At 62.5% G+C, this 16,763-nt stretch overlaps 1 protein-coding gene across 1 annotated transcript in view; it reads right to left on the bottom strand.

Moving 5' to 3' along the window:
* GAS6 (growth arrest specific 6) overlaps positions 1-16,763 on the bottom strand; it is a 36,429-nt gene that overhangs the window by 4,778 nt on the left and 14,888 nt on the right. The window contains exons 5-13 of the mRNA XM_035003000.1: positions 13,136-13,258; positions 12,306-12,428; positions 9,015-9,137; positions 8,050-8,171; positions 7,535-7,653; positions 6,993-7,182; positions 5,259-5,423; positions 4,014-4,182; positions 760-932 (exon numbers count right to left, since the gene is read on the bottom strand). Of these exons, the coding sequence (XP_034858891.1) occupies positions 760-932; positions 4,014-4,182; positions 5,259-5,423; positions 6,993-7,182; positions 7,535-7,653; positions 8,050-8,171; positions 9,015-9,137; positions 12,306-12,428; positions 13,136-13,258 (1,307 nt within the window). The remainder of the gene's footprint in view (positions 1-759; positions 933-4,013; positions 4,183-5,258; positions 5,424-6,992; positions 7,183-7,534; positions 7,654-8,049; positions 8,172-9,014; positions 9,138-12,305; positions 12,429-13,135; positions 13,259-16,763) is intronic.

The following is a 16,763-nucleotide window of genomic DNA, read 5'->3' as shown; positions in this document are numbered from 1 at the left end:
GGACGGACACACAGCCCGACAGCAGGGGACGGACACACAGCAGGGGATGGACACAACAGGGGACGGTCACACAGCTGGCCCAGCGTCGTTCACTGTTCGCGTCCCGGGATGGTTGGCAGTGCCCTGTGGGTGCCCGAGCTGTTTGTCTGCAGGTCCAGACAGTGTGTGGACTAGTGCTCGGTGGTGGGGGGTCTGCGGCGGGCCTGCTACTTCCCAGTCCGGGGAGCCTAGTGCTGGACCGGCGGTGGGGCAGGCTGGCCAGGGGCGCACGCACCCTCCCGCTCAGCCAGGTCCGCCCACTTTGGACAGAGGCGAGTGCCCCTTGGCTGTTCCCTGAGCAACAGGGGGTCCCACACAGCGGTGGTCAACTTGGTTGGGTGTGAAGGGCTGGCTGGACACAGGCCTGAAGCACCCAGGGGCTCGGTCCAGGCAGGCACATCTGAGTGTGCAGGAGAAACCAGAAGTCTGCACTGGTCAGTGAAGTGGTGTGACAGAAGTGAGTGACCGACCGAGGCACGTTGTTCTAAACTGCTATGTCGGCCGACTGCCTGGTGGGAAGTTGCCCCACCGCATAACTGCTCCCGGGCCACGGCCCACATGGCTCTGCCCCCAGGCTGCTGGGCGGCCTCGGGTCAGCAGTGTCCCCAGCCCTGCGGCTGTCGGACCCGTGAGGGCCGTGCGATGTGGGGACAGAGCCTCCCGAGGCAGAATCTGGGGACCCGCCCGGGAGGGGAGGCCTGGGGTAGCAGCGAGGGGTACCTGCTTCTTGAGCTTCTTGGTGGAGTGGTAGTCAACCAGGGCCACGGAGAGGACCACCACGTGGTCACTGCCCACCAGCGCCAGCAGCACCCCCGTGTCGGTAACGGGGCGGATCCGAGCCACGACCTCTATCTGCCAGGTTGCTTCCGTGCTGACGTCCGCGGATGTCTGAGCTGCGGTGAGGGCCGCACGTCAGAAGGTGATCCAGGCAGGGCCGGCCGCGGTGAGTGGGGGTGGCAGCCGTCGGCCCCGCCTTGCTGCGGAGGCCACGGGACAACCTGTCCCCAGGGAGCCGACCACTGGGGAGCACGTGGGCCCCCGGGGGTGGCTGTGTCCTCGCTGGCTGCCAGCGCCTGACCCACCATGTGCCCCATGGGCCGTGGGCGCCCCTCCCTGGCATCCCCCCTTCCTCTCCTGCAGGACACGCTGGAGCGCCCGGCCCTCAACCCCACGGCATCTCACCTGCACCTTTCAGGGGGCTCGACCAAGTCGGACGTGCTTGGAAGACCTTAGAAGGCAAGCAGCACCACGCGCCCTTCTCAGACCCCACGGCTTCACGCCATGAGCGCGGCATGGCCACCACTTTACCCCTCACTTGGGCGCCTGTGTCTACGTATGTGAGGTATGAGTGATAGGACGCACGAGCGTCCGAGTGGAAGACATGTAGGCTATCCCTACGGATCTTGCACGGACAGTTCCAGAAAACATTTTGGTAGAAAGGGCTGGACCGTGGTTCTCTGGGGGCAAATACAATGCACATTTCCTCCATACGCTTGAATCGTCTGCTGACGGCAACACGCGAAGACCCCCTCCGCCCCATGGCTTGGGTGCGTCTGTCTCAGAGACTGTCAACGTCCCGACGAAGGAGCCCGTTTGGGCGGGTGATGCCGGAGCAGGGGCTGCATCCGTGGGAGCTCAGACGACCTTGCCGCAGGTGGGCTGGCGCCGAGGTGAACCATGACCTGGGTTCCACTGGACTGCGAGCACCCTGAACCATCTGTGGGTCTCCCGGCCCTAAGTGGGGTCTGCTATGGTCCGTTCCTGATAATTGTCCACTGAATTGAATGCACGCAGAACTGGAAAAAGCAGCCAAAAAACCAAAAACAAAACCAAAAAAACCAGCGATCTTCCCTGTGGCCAAGTGTTGCCTTTATTTCCATCAGAGGAGAGGAGTGTTTCTTGGCACCGAGTTTTCCTGTGATGAGACCAGGCGCATGGTGTGGTCGGAAGTGCTTCCGATGCTGGGGCCTTGGCTGTGCCGGGGGGCCTCTTGGGGTGGGGGGAAGTGAGGTCTCCCACCTCCAACTGCTGCTGGGTACAGACTCTGGGACATCCCAAGGAGGCTCTTCTGAGTTATAAAATGGTATCGTTGGAGGTTTATTAAAAATGCATAGAGTTCTAAATACCCTCTGGCCTTTGCTGTCATAGAACTGACTGACAAAGCCAGCTGCAGAAGCGTGCGCGGACCGTGGTGTTCCACGTAAGGGGACACGCCACTGCGGATTCTGCCCAGGCCTGTGTCCCAGCACAGGAAGTGGGGATGATGCTTCGAGGAAAGGTCATGAAGTGCTTTACAGGTGAGATTTTATATTAAATATTATGATGATGTTCTAGATTTTCCTGTATAACCATGAAAACTAAAGGAATAACGTGTGTATTGTATTGGGTGGTTCTTTTCTCAGTAATACCTTTACGGGCACAAGAATGGTTTTGACCATTAAAGCAAAGATAGAAAGGGGTGGTGACCCCAGGTCTTGAGGGGATGGCCGCCTCACTAAGGAAGGGGGAGCAGGCCCCGTGTCCTCTGAGCCGGGGGGCCCACAGGTGCTGGAGCGGACGCGTGGGGGGTGCTGTGGCAGGGGGTGTGGCCCCGTCCTCTTGGAGAGGCGGTGTGGGTTGTAATTTAACACACCAGCTCGCCATTTGGGAAGAGGGGGCTGCGAGCGCCACGTGGACAGAGGCAGGGCAGAGCCTGGGATGGCCCTGGGGAGCAGCCGCTGCAGCCCCTGGGAGCCTGTCTGCACCAGGGTGTTGGCCAGAGGCGGGAACAGAGGCGCCTTAAGGGCCACCAGACAGCCAGCCTCTGGACGTGGGCTGCGTGGCAGGGACCTGGGCCGTGAACCCACCAGAGACCCCACACGGCCACGCGCCTGGACATTTCCCTGGGCCCCGTACACGCTGTCCTCGCTCTCCAGGCACAGTGACCATTAAGGGCTCCAGCACGTGAGTGCTCAAGAATCAGGGTTAATTTTAAAGCTAACTAAGGGAAGGATTAGGGAAAATCCACGGAGCCCAGAGTCAGACAATAGAACTGCTTAGCCGTCACCATGACCCGCACTGTTCATGGGGTTCACGCCAGCATCCGGGAGCTCCCACAGCCTGGTGGTTCAGAACGTCAATTCGTGCCCCGTGAAGTGTGTGTTTAAGTGACTGCTCCTTGGTCAGCATGTTAGGGTTATGAGTTTTTACAGTAAAGTGAATTTGGCAATAAAAGGCAAGAGGCTTGTGTTTTGTGCTAAGAAAGGACGGGCCCTGCGTTCCAGAGGTGGGAGGGCCTCCGGCCAGCCCCCGGCCCCCTGCAGCCCCTCTCGCTGCACTGACGGCCAGACGTCCACTGGGCGTGGGCTCAGGGCGGGGGGCCCTCGACCGCCCGCCCCACCTCCTCGGCTGTGCGTGGACGTCACAGGAGCTTCAAGAAGGGCCGTTCCTGCAGGTCTGGCTTCTTTCCCCTGCATGCCCTCAACGCTGGCGGGGCCGGACCCAGCTCTGCCGAGAGCCCCGGGGCCCTGGCAACACGGCAGGGCCGGCCACCACCCCTGCTCCTCTGGTTCTTCCCTTCAGCACCTGAGCCCCCTGGAGCCCTAGAGGCAGCCACCTGCCATCTCTGGATGCTGCCCCTGTTTGCTCACAAGGCTCTGGTGACTGCAAGCAGAGCTCGGACAAACCTAAGCTCATCTCGTCCGAGGACGTTCTGCAAGCATCCCCTCAGACCCTTCCGTCCCACCTGCCTGCCCACCCCCAGCTGTCCCAGCGCAAGCAAGGTGGACATCGGCTCCCATCGGCCATTTCTTCCTCGCCGGCTCACTGGAAACCCTGACTGGGAGCAGTCACCCTGAGCGGCAGCCCCAGCCCGTGGGTCATCAGCTTATCCTGGACACCGCTGTCCGAGGAAGCTGTTTCTGCTTTGTCTATGTGCCCTGCATACTGTGCAGAAGCCCGACCACGGCCGTGCCCACACCGGAGCTGAGACTTACTGTAATCCAGGCTGTAGAAGGCAAACCCGCTCCCGGGGTAGAAGGACCCTTTCTCCGTCACAGAGAAGCACTGCATCTTGGGGTTTGCTTTCACCGTCTCTTGGATGGTGGTGTCTTCACCATTTAGCCAGTTCCAGCTCCTCATACAGCCGTCCAGACGGGGGTTTATCTGGAAGGACAGAGAAATCCCAGTGGTTTCCCAGGACCATGTAGCCACATCACAGGCTCCCAGACACCACGGCGGGAGGCCATGTGGCTGGTGCCACCCTGGTCAGAGGGATGGGATGCGTGGCTCAGGCGTGTGTAAATCCACTGCAAAATGGACAAGTCCTACTTGCGGAGACTGTTTATTTCCGGAAAGGGCTCCTCACTGGACAGAATGAGTCCTTGCACTCACGTGGGTCCTCTTCCCAAGCAAGGTAAGGATGTTGTGCACCCTGTATGGATGCCCACCTTTCCTGGCTGCATTGGGTTTGCCCACTCACTCCCAAAGCAGAGCGCTGACCGCCCACTGGAAGGATGTGGACGAGGGTCCACGTGGTGCCTGGTACCTCCGGAAATGTGAGTCTGGGGGCTGAGCAGCTAATTCCAGTGCACCATGAACTTGCTACATGGTTTAGAGCAAATTGGGTCACCCTTGCCTGGTCTGTAAAATGAGGAGGTGTAAACAGCAACTGTGGGACCCCTGGAATGGGGTCTGATGCCCCAGGTTGTATACAAGACATCCTCCTCCACCCCTGCAGGGAGGACCAGGCCAACACCTCCCACCAGAGGAACGTCAAAGTGCCCGTGACCCGCTTCTCCCATTTGTGTGGGAATCATCATCACAGGGTGGAGGATTCTGGCCCCGGCCATCCACATGCTGGGTGACGGAGGGATCCTGACGAGGGTGAGGGCTGAGGCTGGGCAGGGCTTTGAGGGATGACTAGTACTGACCTCCCCATTAGTCTTTCTCCCCTGTGGAAATCCTGGCAGGGTTAACAACCCAAATGCTCTTGGGAATTGTCCAAAAAAGTTGACCGTTCCTTTTGGTAAAGAATAATTTCATTGTGTTTTATCTCCACTGCAAAACAGGCATTTTTATTATCGCTTCAGATGAAAACTCAAGCGAGTCTCACAGGGACACATGGTGCATCCGGGAAACCGCTGCCTGAGTGTGGTGAGCGCGAAACACGGCAGCTCACGGCCACGCCTGTCCTCCGTGGGAGCCTGGGCTCCCACACCGCGGCTAAGGACAGTACTCACAGGCTGCACCAGGTCCTTCTCCTTGAAGGGAATGCCTCCCACGGTAAGATTCAGATGGTACAGCCCTCTGTCCAGCTGAAACAGATCCCCGGCCACCGCTATCTTCATGACAGCGTCCTTGTTCACCTTGACGACCAGATTCCGGTGCAGCTCCTCCACGGAGATCTAGAGAAGACCAGGGCCGTGAGGGGGGCGCACCTTGCAAAAGCACCCCATCACCCCGGGGCAGGGAGCAACGTCGTCGCCTGCACTCTCGCTGTCCCCCGCGCCAACACAACCTCCCTCCAGGCCCTGACAGGCCCCCCAGCCTGGCTTCTCCCTTCACGCCTCCTCCACGTGGAGCCACTGGGGGCCACTCTTCTGGGCCCCTCCAGAGCTTCTCGAAGCCCCGCCACGATCTGCTTCCAGGGAGCGGGAATCCCGGCTGAAGCCACTGCCTCCCACTTGGGCGCTTCACTTCCCCTGTGCACAGCGGTGCCCCACTGAGGGCAGGAGGGCACGCTGCTGAATCCCAGCAGGTAATTAGGTGCCCGGCACAGACGGGATGCTGCTTGGGCGTGTGGATTCACTCCACAAGTTTGCATTCTTTCCTCCTTTCCATGCAGGAGAAGTAAAAACCCATCTCTCTACACTCTGTGTGTCCTCCTAGCCCCCAGAAGTCCATCAATTTCCTTTTTGGTTAACGTGGGAAACATGGAGGTGCGTGGGTCAAAGTGTGGTCAAGAGGGGGAGCAGGACGGCGTCAGGAGAGGGAGGACGGAGGGGCTGCTTCTGGGCTGACCCCGCCCTGGGCGGCCAGTTCATGCCTCGGGTGGGGCAGCTGTACCAACTGGGTCATGCGTCCCCCAGCTTCCTCACCGGGGCACTGCCTCCAGCCCCCTCCCTCCCTGGGGCCCCTCCTGCTGCCCGTGCAGAGCGCCTGCCCCGCGACCCCAAGGGCGGCCGCGACCCTCCGGCTCTGCTGTGTTATCTGAGCTTTGCTGCCGGTGTCCCTCCCGCCGCTCTGGAAATACCTGTGCTTCAGGAGCTCGGGAAAGAAGGCAGCGGGCCTGACCACAGGATGGAGATTAGCAAACGTCCACGCTGTTTTTATTCAGAATTTCCCATTTTATCTGAACTTCCAAAGGGAAAAACAATGCTTTTCTCTCTCAAGTGCTTACTTCTAAAAGCCCACTTCCAACCAGGGGCCTCTGAACTTCTGGAAGGTTCCTGCGTGTCACAGACTGCTGTGTTCTGGGCATTGGAGTGCAGGTCAGGGCAGTGGTCTCAGCGGGACCGACAGGTCAGGCTCTGGGTGGGCAGGGCGTTCTCCAGGAGGATGCGCCTGCGTGTGAGTGTGTCTGCGTCTCTGCAGGAATGGCACAGGCCGCAGGAGCTGGGTCCCAGGATGGTGCAGACACACGGACATGGGAGCCGTGCCCAGACCTCAGCCCAGGGGCCCCAGCCTCAGCGCCACGGACATTCTGAACCGGACAGTTTTCTGCGGTGGGGCCTCCTGTGTGCTCCAGGGTGACCAGCAGCCCCCACAGCTCTTGGCAGCCATGAGGAACAGAACCGTCTGGGGACACAGCCCAGTGTCCCGGGGGAACGGCCTCGCTGAGACTGCAGCTCCTGACCCATCAACTGTGAACTTCCTGTGCGGTGTCCCCTAACTGCCGGGTGTGCAAATGCCAGGGCCCTCCCCCAGGAGCCCCTGACCCCGGCCGGCCTGGGGGCGGTGGTGGCCACACTCACCGTCTGCCACATGCCGTGGTTGATGACAGGCCCACTGCTGGTGACGCGGCCGACACCGTGGTACCGGAGCTGTAGTTCCAGCCGGCCGGCTCGCAGGCCCAGCACGATCCAGGCGCTGTCTTGATGGCCTCCAGCAAAGAAGAGGACGCCTTCGGGGTCAAAGGTCCTGAAGTCGAATTCGGCGACCAGCCTGAGTGCCAGCACAAGAGACAAACAGGTGACACGCGGACTGGCGGCTCACGGCCTCCTGCCCCATGAGACCCAGACAGACGGGGAAGAACAGCCGGTGTGCGGGCAGCCTGGGACGCTTTCCTGGGTGCCAGAAGCAGTGCCCCCGCAGTGGCGGGCTCCCATGCTGACCCGGGGGCCCAGAGCTGGAACCGTGCTGCCGTGGCTGGGCAGGGACTGGGCCAACCGCCAGGACCACTGGGGTGCTGCCCGGGGCATGGTGGGGGCCTGCGGTCCCCGGGAGCGTCGGGCCGGCCATGCCTCGGGCTCCCGTCCACTGCGCTTTGCTCTGCGCTGCGTGAGCTGCCTCTCACCTGGTGGGCTGCAGCCTTTTGAAGCGCAGTCTGATCACGGGCGTCCCGCTGAACATGCGGCCCAGGTACAAGGACGTCATGCTTTTGGCCACATCGAAAGGCACGCAGGGCAAAATATCCTGTGCGATGGGAACGAGGGGTGTCAGGCGGGCCGCCCCCGGGACAGCCCCTCCCAGTCACCGGGTCTGTCAGGACGCAGTGGAGCCCCGTCTCTGCCGCTCTGCCGGCCGGGCTCTGACCGAAACCCAGAGCCTGTTACAGCCCGGAGACCGGCAGGTGCGAGCCGAGCGGGGGTCCGGCCGGTGAGTCAGGAGACTCTGACTGCACACGTGTCCCGGAGCCCGAGCACGCGGACAGGGAGGGCAGTGTGTGCTCTGGGCGCAGGCCACCGGGTCACTTGTGGGTGGGGAGCTGCCCTCGAGATGTCATGCATGGGACAGACATCCTGTCCTGCACCGCCACCGGCCCCAGGGACACCAGGTTTTCTGGTGGCCCCGTTTCCCTGAGGACACTACCTCGCAGGTGTTCATGTCCGGGGACAGCTTGAGGCCTCCACGCCCGTCACAGTGGCAGGTGTAACCCCCTGGGGAGTTGACGCAGGCCTGCTCACAGCGCCCGTCCGCACACTCGTCCACATCTGCCACCACAAGGGAGACAGGCAAACTTCACCATGTGCAGCGCCCACGCCATCTCTCTGATCATGCCCATGGTGTGCTCACCGTGAAAATGAGCTCCGGAGCGTGTGACTCAGGAGGCACCCACCCCCAGGCCACACCCTGCGCTCCCCCAGCTCTGCAGCCACGTGCAGGGCTGGTCAGTGGTCTCTTCCTCTGCTTCTTCTCCAGCTGAAGGAACAAGCTACCAGGTCAGTGCACAAACCACGTCTATGCAGTTCTTGGCTTGAGGGTCTGAAGGGTCTGGTGCCGTTGGCAGGTGTCCCTGCGGCTGCTTCAGGGGCCCAAGGGACACCCTGCAGGGAACACGGAGGAGGGTGTGCAGGGTGTGCAGGCTGGGGCCACCCCACTTTCCCCTTGGAAGGGAAGGGCAGGCAGACTGGTAAGAAAACAAGCCCTCTCTGTGCTCCCCACTGGACACAGGGAGTGCTCATTAGCTGTCCCCAAACACAGCAGGTTGACCTGAGGGTTGGCTAGAGGTTCATCTGTCACAGTGGCACAGGGGTCCCTCCTCCTCAAATCTTTACTGTGTCTGCGGCAGTTTGGAGAAGGTGCCTTGTTGCATGAAGAGGCACCTGGGGATGCATATGTGTATGGTATGCACACATGGGCGATGTGTGTGCACATGTGTGGGCACGCACACACATATACACAAGCTTGTATGTGCGCACAGGTGTGTGCACATGCATGTGTTACCCATGCGTGTGACGTGTGCATGTGCTGTGTGTGCATGGATGCATACACGAGCCCACACGTGTTCACAGGTGTGAGTGTGGCATACGGTGTGCATGTGTGTGGAGGGGTACCTTGGCAGATCTTCTCCTGGGAGCTGAACGCATAACCCGCGTCACAGAGGCAGGAATAGGAGCCTGGCAGGTTCCTGCAGCGCGCCTCCCCACAGGCACCTCCATTTGCACACTCATCCACATCTGCAAAAGAAAGCAGAGCACTTGACCAGGGTTGTTTCCGCCAGTGGCCAGTCCACGGCTGGTCAGGGAGGTGTTGCAGCGTGAGCCTCAGCCTTGGGCGGCACTCAGCTCAGCTCCTGGGCTGCCTAGGCCCTCCTCCCCTCGCTCCATCCACTGGACCCTGCAGCCCCAGGCTCAGGCATGGGGGGTGGGGGGCGTTTCCGACCGGGATCCCAGGTGACAAGGTTGACCTCGGACCGGTGGATAGGGCTGTGCTTGTGCAGGGGGTGAGTGCTCGGGCACAGGAAGGTGAAGGAGGACTCCCCGGGGCCTCCCGAATGGAGGTGCCCCTGGTCCCTGGAGCCCCACACACCAGGCCCCTCTGATGGAAATCAAACACCACAGTAATGATCAATTATCGAGGCTCTTCCTGAGGCTCCATCCATTCTGCCACCTTGGCAAACAACAAGTCCAAAACCTCTGCAGTTAAAAACCCATTTCCGCCAGGGACAGAAGGGGTGTCTAGAAAGTGCAATTATGACTTCAAACAACACGGATTCCTCAGACAGCGAATAACCCCTGTGTCACGGAGCCTCACAATGATCCCTAACTCCTTACGAGGGCAGCTTACCAACAAACACAGGCTCTCAAACACGAAAACCCTAGCATGTCGCTCACCGACCATGGGAAAAAGCCAGGGCAGCAACAGGTGCCCCCCAGAGGCAGTGTGAACGCCGCTGGGTTCACTCTGTCCGTCTGCCTCTGAGCCTCTGTTTCAGCCCAAGAGCCAGGCTGAGCCAGCCCCACGTCCAGGAGCTCAGGAGCCTCCGCCCGTCAGCAGGTGGGTGCTGGCTCCTGACGGACACTGGCCACACCTGGGGGGACACCGCCCTTGGGCAGGCACTGCGCTCACACTTGGGCTGCAGGACACGGGCCCCACACAAAGGATGCCTGGTTAGCGTGAAGCTCTCCGAACCCAGCCTGCGAGACGCCGCCGCGGCAGCAGGTCTCCCCCAGCCTCAGCCGCTGCACAGAAGCTCACCAAAGCCCCCGCAGCTTTTGTGGTGGCAGGAGGGCCCGAGAGCCCGCGTCTCCCCAAATCCCAGGGCCCTGCGGGATGGCCGGCGGCAGCACCAGGGAGGGCCTCCTGTCCTTGCCTTGTTCCAGCACATCAGGGCATCCCAGGCTGTCCCCTCCCCACAGGAAACGGTGCACGAAGCTCTGGACCCCACGTACCCACTCGGCCCCACGCCACCCCGGCTTCTTCTCCCACACTGGCCGTCAGCCACGGCCACAGAGCCATGGTGGGTGGGGCTGGGGGCCCATGGGGCCGAGCTCTGTCCGAGGGCCCCGTGACCCCAGGCTCTTGGCCCCTGCACCCTGCACCCTGCCAGCACTTGGCCCGTTAAGTTGCTGCTGTCCGACCGTTCGCCACAGAGCACAGTGACCGGGAGAGCTGATGCAGCACACAGGGCGTGGCCCTGGCACCGGGCAGAGGCACAGAGAGCCTAGACCCAGTCCTGTGTGGCCCCGGGGCCCCAAACAGGCCCTGCTCCCTGTTGCCCCACTCACCCCGGGGCCTCATCGGCTCTCCCCCAGGAGAGGCCCCACCCGGCCCACCTCCCTGCCATGCAGCTTGGAGATCCCTTCCTGCAGCCGAGGAGAGACAATGGAGAGTCCCGAGCCCCTGTCTCAGGATGCTGGGGGGCGGTAGAAGTGGGGTGCAGCGACCCCACTGCCCCCTTCCCAGCATCTCAGGGTCTGATCGAGGAGAAGATGGAAAGTCCGTACCACAGTGACAAGGCTCCTCATTCCCCACAGCCTCCTCCTTTGGCTGGGTCTGGGGTCCAGGGTCCCCAGAGAAACAGGTGATGGTCAAGAGGAAGGGTGTACGTGAGCTGGTATCGGCAGGCACGCCCTGAAACCTGGCAGCGGAGGTGGGCACCTGCCATCACGCTCATCATGAATCAGTCATGCTACGGAGAGCGGCCGCCGAACCCGCGGGTGCAAGACCCCGCCGCCCTGTCCTGCATGTGGCGCCGAGGGGAAGGGCGCTGGGAAGCAGGGCATCCCTCAGGCTCTCTCACACACCACAGACTTGGTGAGCGGGTGGGAAGTAGACTTCTGCCTCTCAGGGGCTTCCGAGGAGGCTAGAGCAGGACTTCCCGCGTGGCACTCGGCACCATCAGCCACTGGCCCCGAGGACGCTCCCGGCAGCACGGCGCCCCGCATGGGACTGAGGGCTGCAGAGAACAGGGATCCGGAGGCCACTGGGCGAATGTGTTCAGTCCTTGTGCCCAACATGGGGACGCCCTCGGCCGCTCTCACAGACGTCCCTTTCTTCTGGCCTCGGGGCCAGCCGGCAGCTCTGGGAAGGGGGCCCCTCGTCCTGTCCGACTCAGAGGTTCACCTGTGACGCTGGCCGCCGCGCGAGCCTTCTCCTGAGGCTGCTTCTCCCTCAGCACTCTGTCCCACCCCCAGGTAGGCGGGTAGCACTGAAGAAAGGTCCAGGTTCTCAGGGACACGCCAGCAGTGGATGCCAGCAGGTCTGTGTCGGGGGGCGGGGGCGGGGGCGGCGAGGGTGAGAGCCCCCGGTAAAGTGGGCTGCCCTTCTTTTGCAGACTTTCTGGGGTGGTCAGGGCGCGGGGCCACGGGGCCCCCAGACTGAGGGAGGGCTGAGTTGCTTCTGCTTTGCTCAGTGGACAGCAAGCCTCTGCCGGAGGGAAGCGGGTGTCGGGGCCCTGGGGAAGCAAGCCGGGCGGGCGTGGACAGGCGCGCCTCCCGGGTCAGAGGAAGGCTCTGCTCCCACCCCAGCCCCTGTCTGGGCTCCCGGGGCTCCGTCCTGGGCTCCGGTCACACGGATGCATGCAGCTGCTTCCCCTTCCTGGGGCAGCAGGGGAGGTCTCCTCAGCTGGGCTGGCCGGTCCTCAGACCCCGGTGAGTCATCCTGTGCCGGGTGCTGGGGCAGCTCCCGTGGCCGCTGACATGCCCGGACATGTGCTCTGCAGGCTGCCCTCCACCCTCTTCCCGCCCCCCCAGAGCCTCTCTCGGAGGAGCCCACGGGACTGCCAACTTCAGCAATCTGGCCATCGGGCTGACTCTGGCAACTTGGCAACTGCACAAACAACAAGGGGAGGGGCGGGGGGTGGGCACAGGGAGGCAGGGAGGGGCTCGCGGCCCGGGCGTTACCTCGGCAGGTCCTGCCGTCGGGGGAGAGGGCGTAGCCGCTGAGGCAGGCGCAGTGGAAGCTGCCCGGCTTGTTGAAGCATATTTGGTTGCAGCCCCCGTTCTGCTGGCTGCACTCATTCACATCTGGACACAGGACACAGAGAGACGGGGGAGTGCCCGGAGCCGGCACACGACCCCCGGGGGGCATGCGTCTGCGCCGTGGGCAGAGGGCAAGGGAGACCCCGCAGCACTGGGGGCAGTGACGGCCCTCGGGGCCAGCTCCGTGCCCGCAGTGTGCACGGGCGGAGGGCGGGGGTTGGAGAGGGTGGATCTGGCCAGACTCAGCCTGCCGAGCCCCACACGCGCAGCCCCCCTGCCGCCCGGGGTGGCTCGGCACCGCCGTGAAGGGGCCCCCCGAGGTAACCAGGTCCTGGGCATCCCCCCCGCCCCCCACTGCAGGCAGGGAGGCTGGCCGTGAAACTCTCTCGTCCCCAGACACCAAGCCCCCTGGGGCAGCCCAATGGTGGCTCCTTCCTTCATTCCAGGCCGCCAGCAGCAGCCGATGCTTCTCAAACTGGACAGCACCCAGCGCTTGGGGGCAGAATCAGGGCCTTCCCACACTGTCTGAATATTCCTGCTCTCGGGGGCTGGAGGGGCCCCGGGGGCATCCCTGCCCCTGCTCTCCCTCCGCCCCTGAGTGGCCAGGTCCCCGGACAGCCTGGGATTCCTGCCTTAGCTGGAACAAGCCCCCTGTGTCCCCGGGGGCGGGGCAGGCTGGAAACAGAGGGACGGGCCACAGCCCCTCCCCCAAGAGTCCCGCCACCCCGCCCGTGGCTGCAGGGCCCCCTCACCTCTGTCACAGAGCCGCCCGCCCCAGCCGGCCCTGCACTGGCAGTAGAAGTTGCCCATGAGGTCCTGGCACATTTGGGTCCCCTTCTTGTCGCAGGGGTTCGGGGAACACTGGTCAGGCAGGTCTGTGTCAAAAGAAAGGAGAAAAGGGTCAGCTGGGAGGGAGCAGCTCAGGGGTGGGCACGAGGCAGGCCCAGGCTGGTGGCACAGACCCCACCTCCGGGCAGGAGGGCGGTCCTGGGAAAGGCTGGGCGGACCCTTGTCCGGGTCCAAGAAATCCAGGTCAGCTCAGAGGGAGTGGCCACCTGCCCATCGGGCAGGGCCTGGCCCGACTCCATACGCTCTGACCTCACAAGGGGCAGGCCCACTGACCCCTGGCTGACCCAAGGGGTCACATGAGGAACACACCCCCACCTTCCCAGGCCAGGCACCCTGTCCACTCAAACCCTACCACCGACCTTTGCCAACGCCCTCCCCCGCCAGGGCTTGGCTGCTGCAGGAGCACCCCCACACCCGTCACTGGATGGGGGGCTGCCCTGGCCCTTCCAGAGAGGGGTGCCAGCCGGTTTGCTCTGACCCCCTTGCTCGGGCGGCGGTCTGCCTGGCCCAGAGCATCAATCACCGAACAATTTCCACCTGCTTTAGGGGCTATGGTTGAGACTGTCACATGGAGTGCCTTCCAGGGGCTCGGTGTGTGAAGAGCTTCGCATAGGCCGCTGAGGCTCCAGCTCCCAGGGACCATCCCCGACCTCAGAGGCTGAGGCAGAGCCCCACCCATGGGCAGCCGCACGTTCCAGGGTGCTGGAGGTGGACAGCAGAGCTCCAAGAATCCTCTGCCGGGCTATGGCCATGCTGGATGGGCAGGCAAGGAGGGACTCCTCTGTCCCGGAGCTGCTCAGCCCGAAGCCGCGGGGGCAGAGAATGCCAGGCCGGCCGGGCAGGCAGGCCGTAGGGAGAGGGCCAGCCTTGAGTCTCTGAAGCTCACCCCCCACCCCCCGACCAGGTCTCTGGAAATCTCAACGAGGGAGCTGATGCCTGACATCTGTCTGTCCGCACTGCCCTCGGGCACAGACCGGCCTCTGCCACGCCCACTGTGCCCTTCACACAGCAGGCCCACGAGATCTCCGGCTCCAGATCAGCCTGCTCGTTGTCCCTCCCAGCCCCTGTGTGGGTGTGCTCATGCCTTTGTTGCTTGACAAGCCGTGGCCGCCCTTCCTGTCACGCCCGTGTGGACAGTAAACAGCTCGAGGTGGCTCTGTGGGCTCCCGTTTCTGTCCTGTCCTCCAGTGTGGACACGTGCCTCGTCCAGTCCCTGGACAGCACAGGGTCCGTGGCTAAGGTCCAAACCGAGGGCCAGCACGAAGGGGAAGGTGACACCCGAGCGCTCACGGCCACCTCGAGATCCCTTCAGCTGCAGTGACAATCATGGCAAATCCTGCTACTCTGGGTGGTTGTCATTGGAGGGCCACGAGGACATTTCCCCAGCAGCCCTACGGACTGTGGCCTCCCAGGCCGACTGGCTGATACCCATCCCCAGGCCCGGGCGAGGGGCCGGCCAGGCCGTGGAGGGCAGGTAACACCCGGGACTGGCCCAAACCAGCCACAGGACATTCTCACCCCGCATCCGCCTCTCCAGGGCCACGCGTCCCATAGGACCCCCGCCGGGTACAAACACTTCCGTCATATTTACGAAGTGACTGGCCCATCGCAACCATGCAGCGGGTGGGTCGTGGTGGAGAGGCTTGTCTGGCTCCGTGATGGCGTTCCAGCTTTTCCCTCTGCCCGAACCAACAGGGCCACCGAGAGCCCAGAGCTCAGGCCTGTGTCCGTCCTGCGGGGAGGCTGGCCAGGTGGGCACTCACCACCAATTCATCTCTTCTTTCTTAAAATGACTGACATTTCCAGCCTGACGCCAGGACTGGGCTCTGAATTTCTGCCACAGGGCTTGGTCCTGGTCCTTGGCAGCGAATTCCCAGCAGGGCCACGTCTGGGCCTCGCCGGCCCTGCAATCCCCAGACCCCCCAGTCTCCTGTCCACCCTTGGCAGCGTGACTCAACACTCCGCCGAGCTGTGTCCTTTTGTCCCACGCAGGTCTGTGACCTGTCAGGGAGGGTCCCACTTCTCGGGGAATCTGCATACTGGCCTGCATCCTAACAACTGGGACCATGTCTGTCAACGGGTTCCTCCTGTGGCAAGTGTTGGCCAAACACAGCGTCCCCAAGGGCTTTGTGACACTTGCACAGTTGTTTTTGGCAGGGCGAGGGAAATGCCTTCTACCCGCACGCAAGTAGGAATGGGCAGGAATGAGGAAATGGGGTCTGGGAACAGTGCGTCCCACAGCTGCCCAGGGGCCTGGCAGGTCAGCCCTGCGGTCCCCACGCCGCCGGACTGGCTGCACCGCAGGTTACTCTCTGGAGCGCAGAAGGGCCAGGGAGGGTGAGGTCAAGCCCAGCGCCGAAGGGCTCTGAGGGCAGGAGGGGTCGTGTGCCGGATCCTGGCCAGCTTGCTCACAGCAGGAGCCTGGAGGGGCCCCTGAGGGAGGGAGGGCAGGCGGACGGTATGTGTCTCCACTTGACGTACTTGGTTAAAGAGTTAGTTATTTCACAAGTGCGTAACCGTGCATTTGGCACGAGGGCTGGTTAACTTTGGAATTTGCCTAGAATGCCTAAACCCCTCTAATGAAACCTCAGGGTCCCCGCATTCAGGGGCTGAGACCAACTTCTGCGGGGTGGCTTGGGGTTTGGCTCCGGGGGTGGGGGGCGGGCAGGGCGTGCCTCCTTCCTGAGCGGCAGGCCTCGGGGCCTCGTCCCCAGTAAGGATGGCACCGCATTTGTGGGGTGCCCCAGGCTTCGGAGAATTGACGGGCACCCATGGAGGACAGCGTGCCTGGCCCAGGGGCAGGACGGAGAGGCCAGGCGTGGGAGGCAGCGTCCTGGTCGGCTGGGAGCTCACGCAACATGGCGATGGCACGAGATCTGTCCTCCTAATGGCAGCTCAGGAACACCCCTTCCTTCCACACCCTGGCCACCCGCCACCGGGACAGAAACCTCAAGCCCATTCAGAGCGAATCGTTGCTGTTCGAATAATTCGAGTCCCTCTAACACCACAAGATCTCTCACGTGGGCACGACGTGGCCCAGGATTGTTGCAGCCTCCCTTTGAGCAAGAGCTCGATGATTTTACATCCTCACGTGGTCAGGAGGCATGAAGCACCAGGTAATTGTTTATAATCTCTGGAAAAGCACAGTCTAAAACCCAGGAACTAAAACTATCTAATCAATTTGGATACATAATTTCAAAGGAAGAAACTGGTTTAGCAAATTGACAAACAATAAAAAAAATTGCTAAAAACAAAAAGCCGAAATGACACAAAGCTAAAACTGCGAAAACCCCACCCCCTAATGTCTGCCTAAAGCCCCATTGAGGTCACTTCGGCCCTTGGAGGGGCCGAGGTCACAAGTTGACCCCATGGAGGCCAAAGTCACAGGTTGTCCCCATGGAGGCCGAGGTCACGGGTTGACCCCATGGAGGCCGAGGTCACAGGTTGTCCCCGGGGAGACCAAGGTCACAGGTTGACCCCACGAAGGCCGAGGTCACGGGTTGACCCCACGGAGGCCGAGGTCACGGGTTG

The sequence above is a fragment of the Mirounga leonina genome, unplaced genomic scaffold (assembly GCF_011800145.1).
Source record: "Mirounga leonina isolate KUSES-001 unplaced genomic scaffold, KU_Mleo_1.0 Mir_127, whole genome shotgun sequence".
Classification (NCBI taxonomy): domain Eukaryota; kingdom Metazoa; phylum Chordata; class Mammalia; order Carnivora; family Phocidae; genus Mirounga; species Mirounga leonina.
This window is presented reverse-complemented; position numbering and strand designations above follow the sequence as displayed.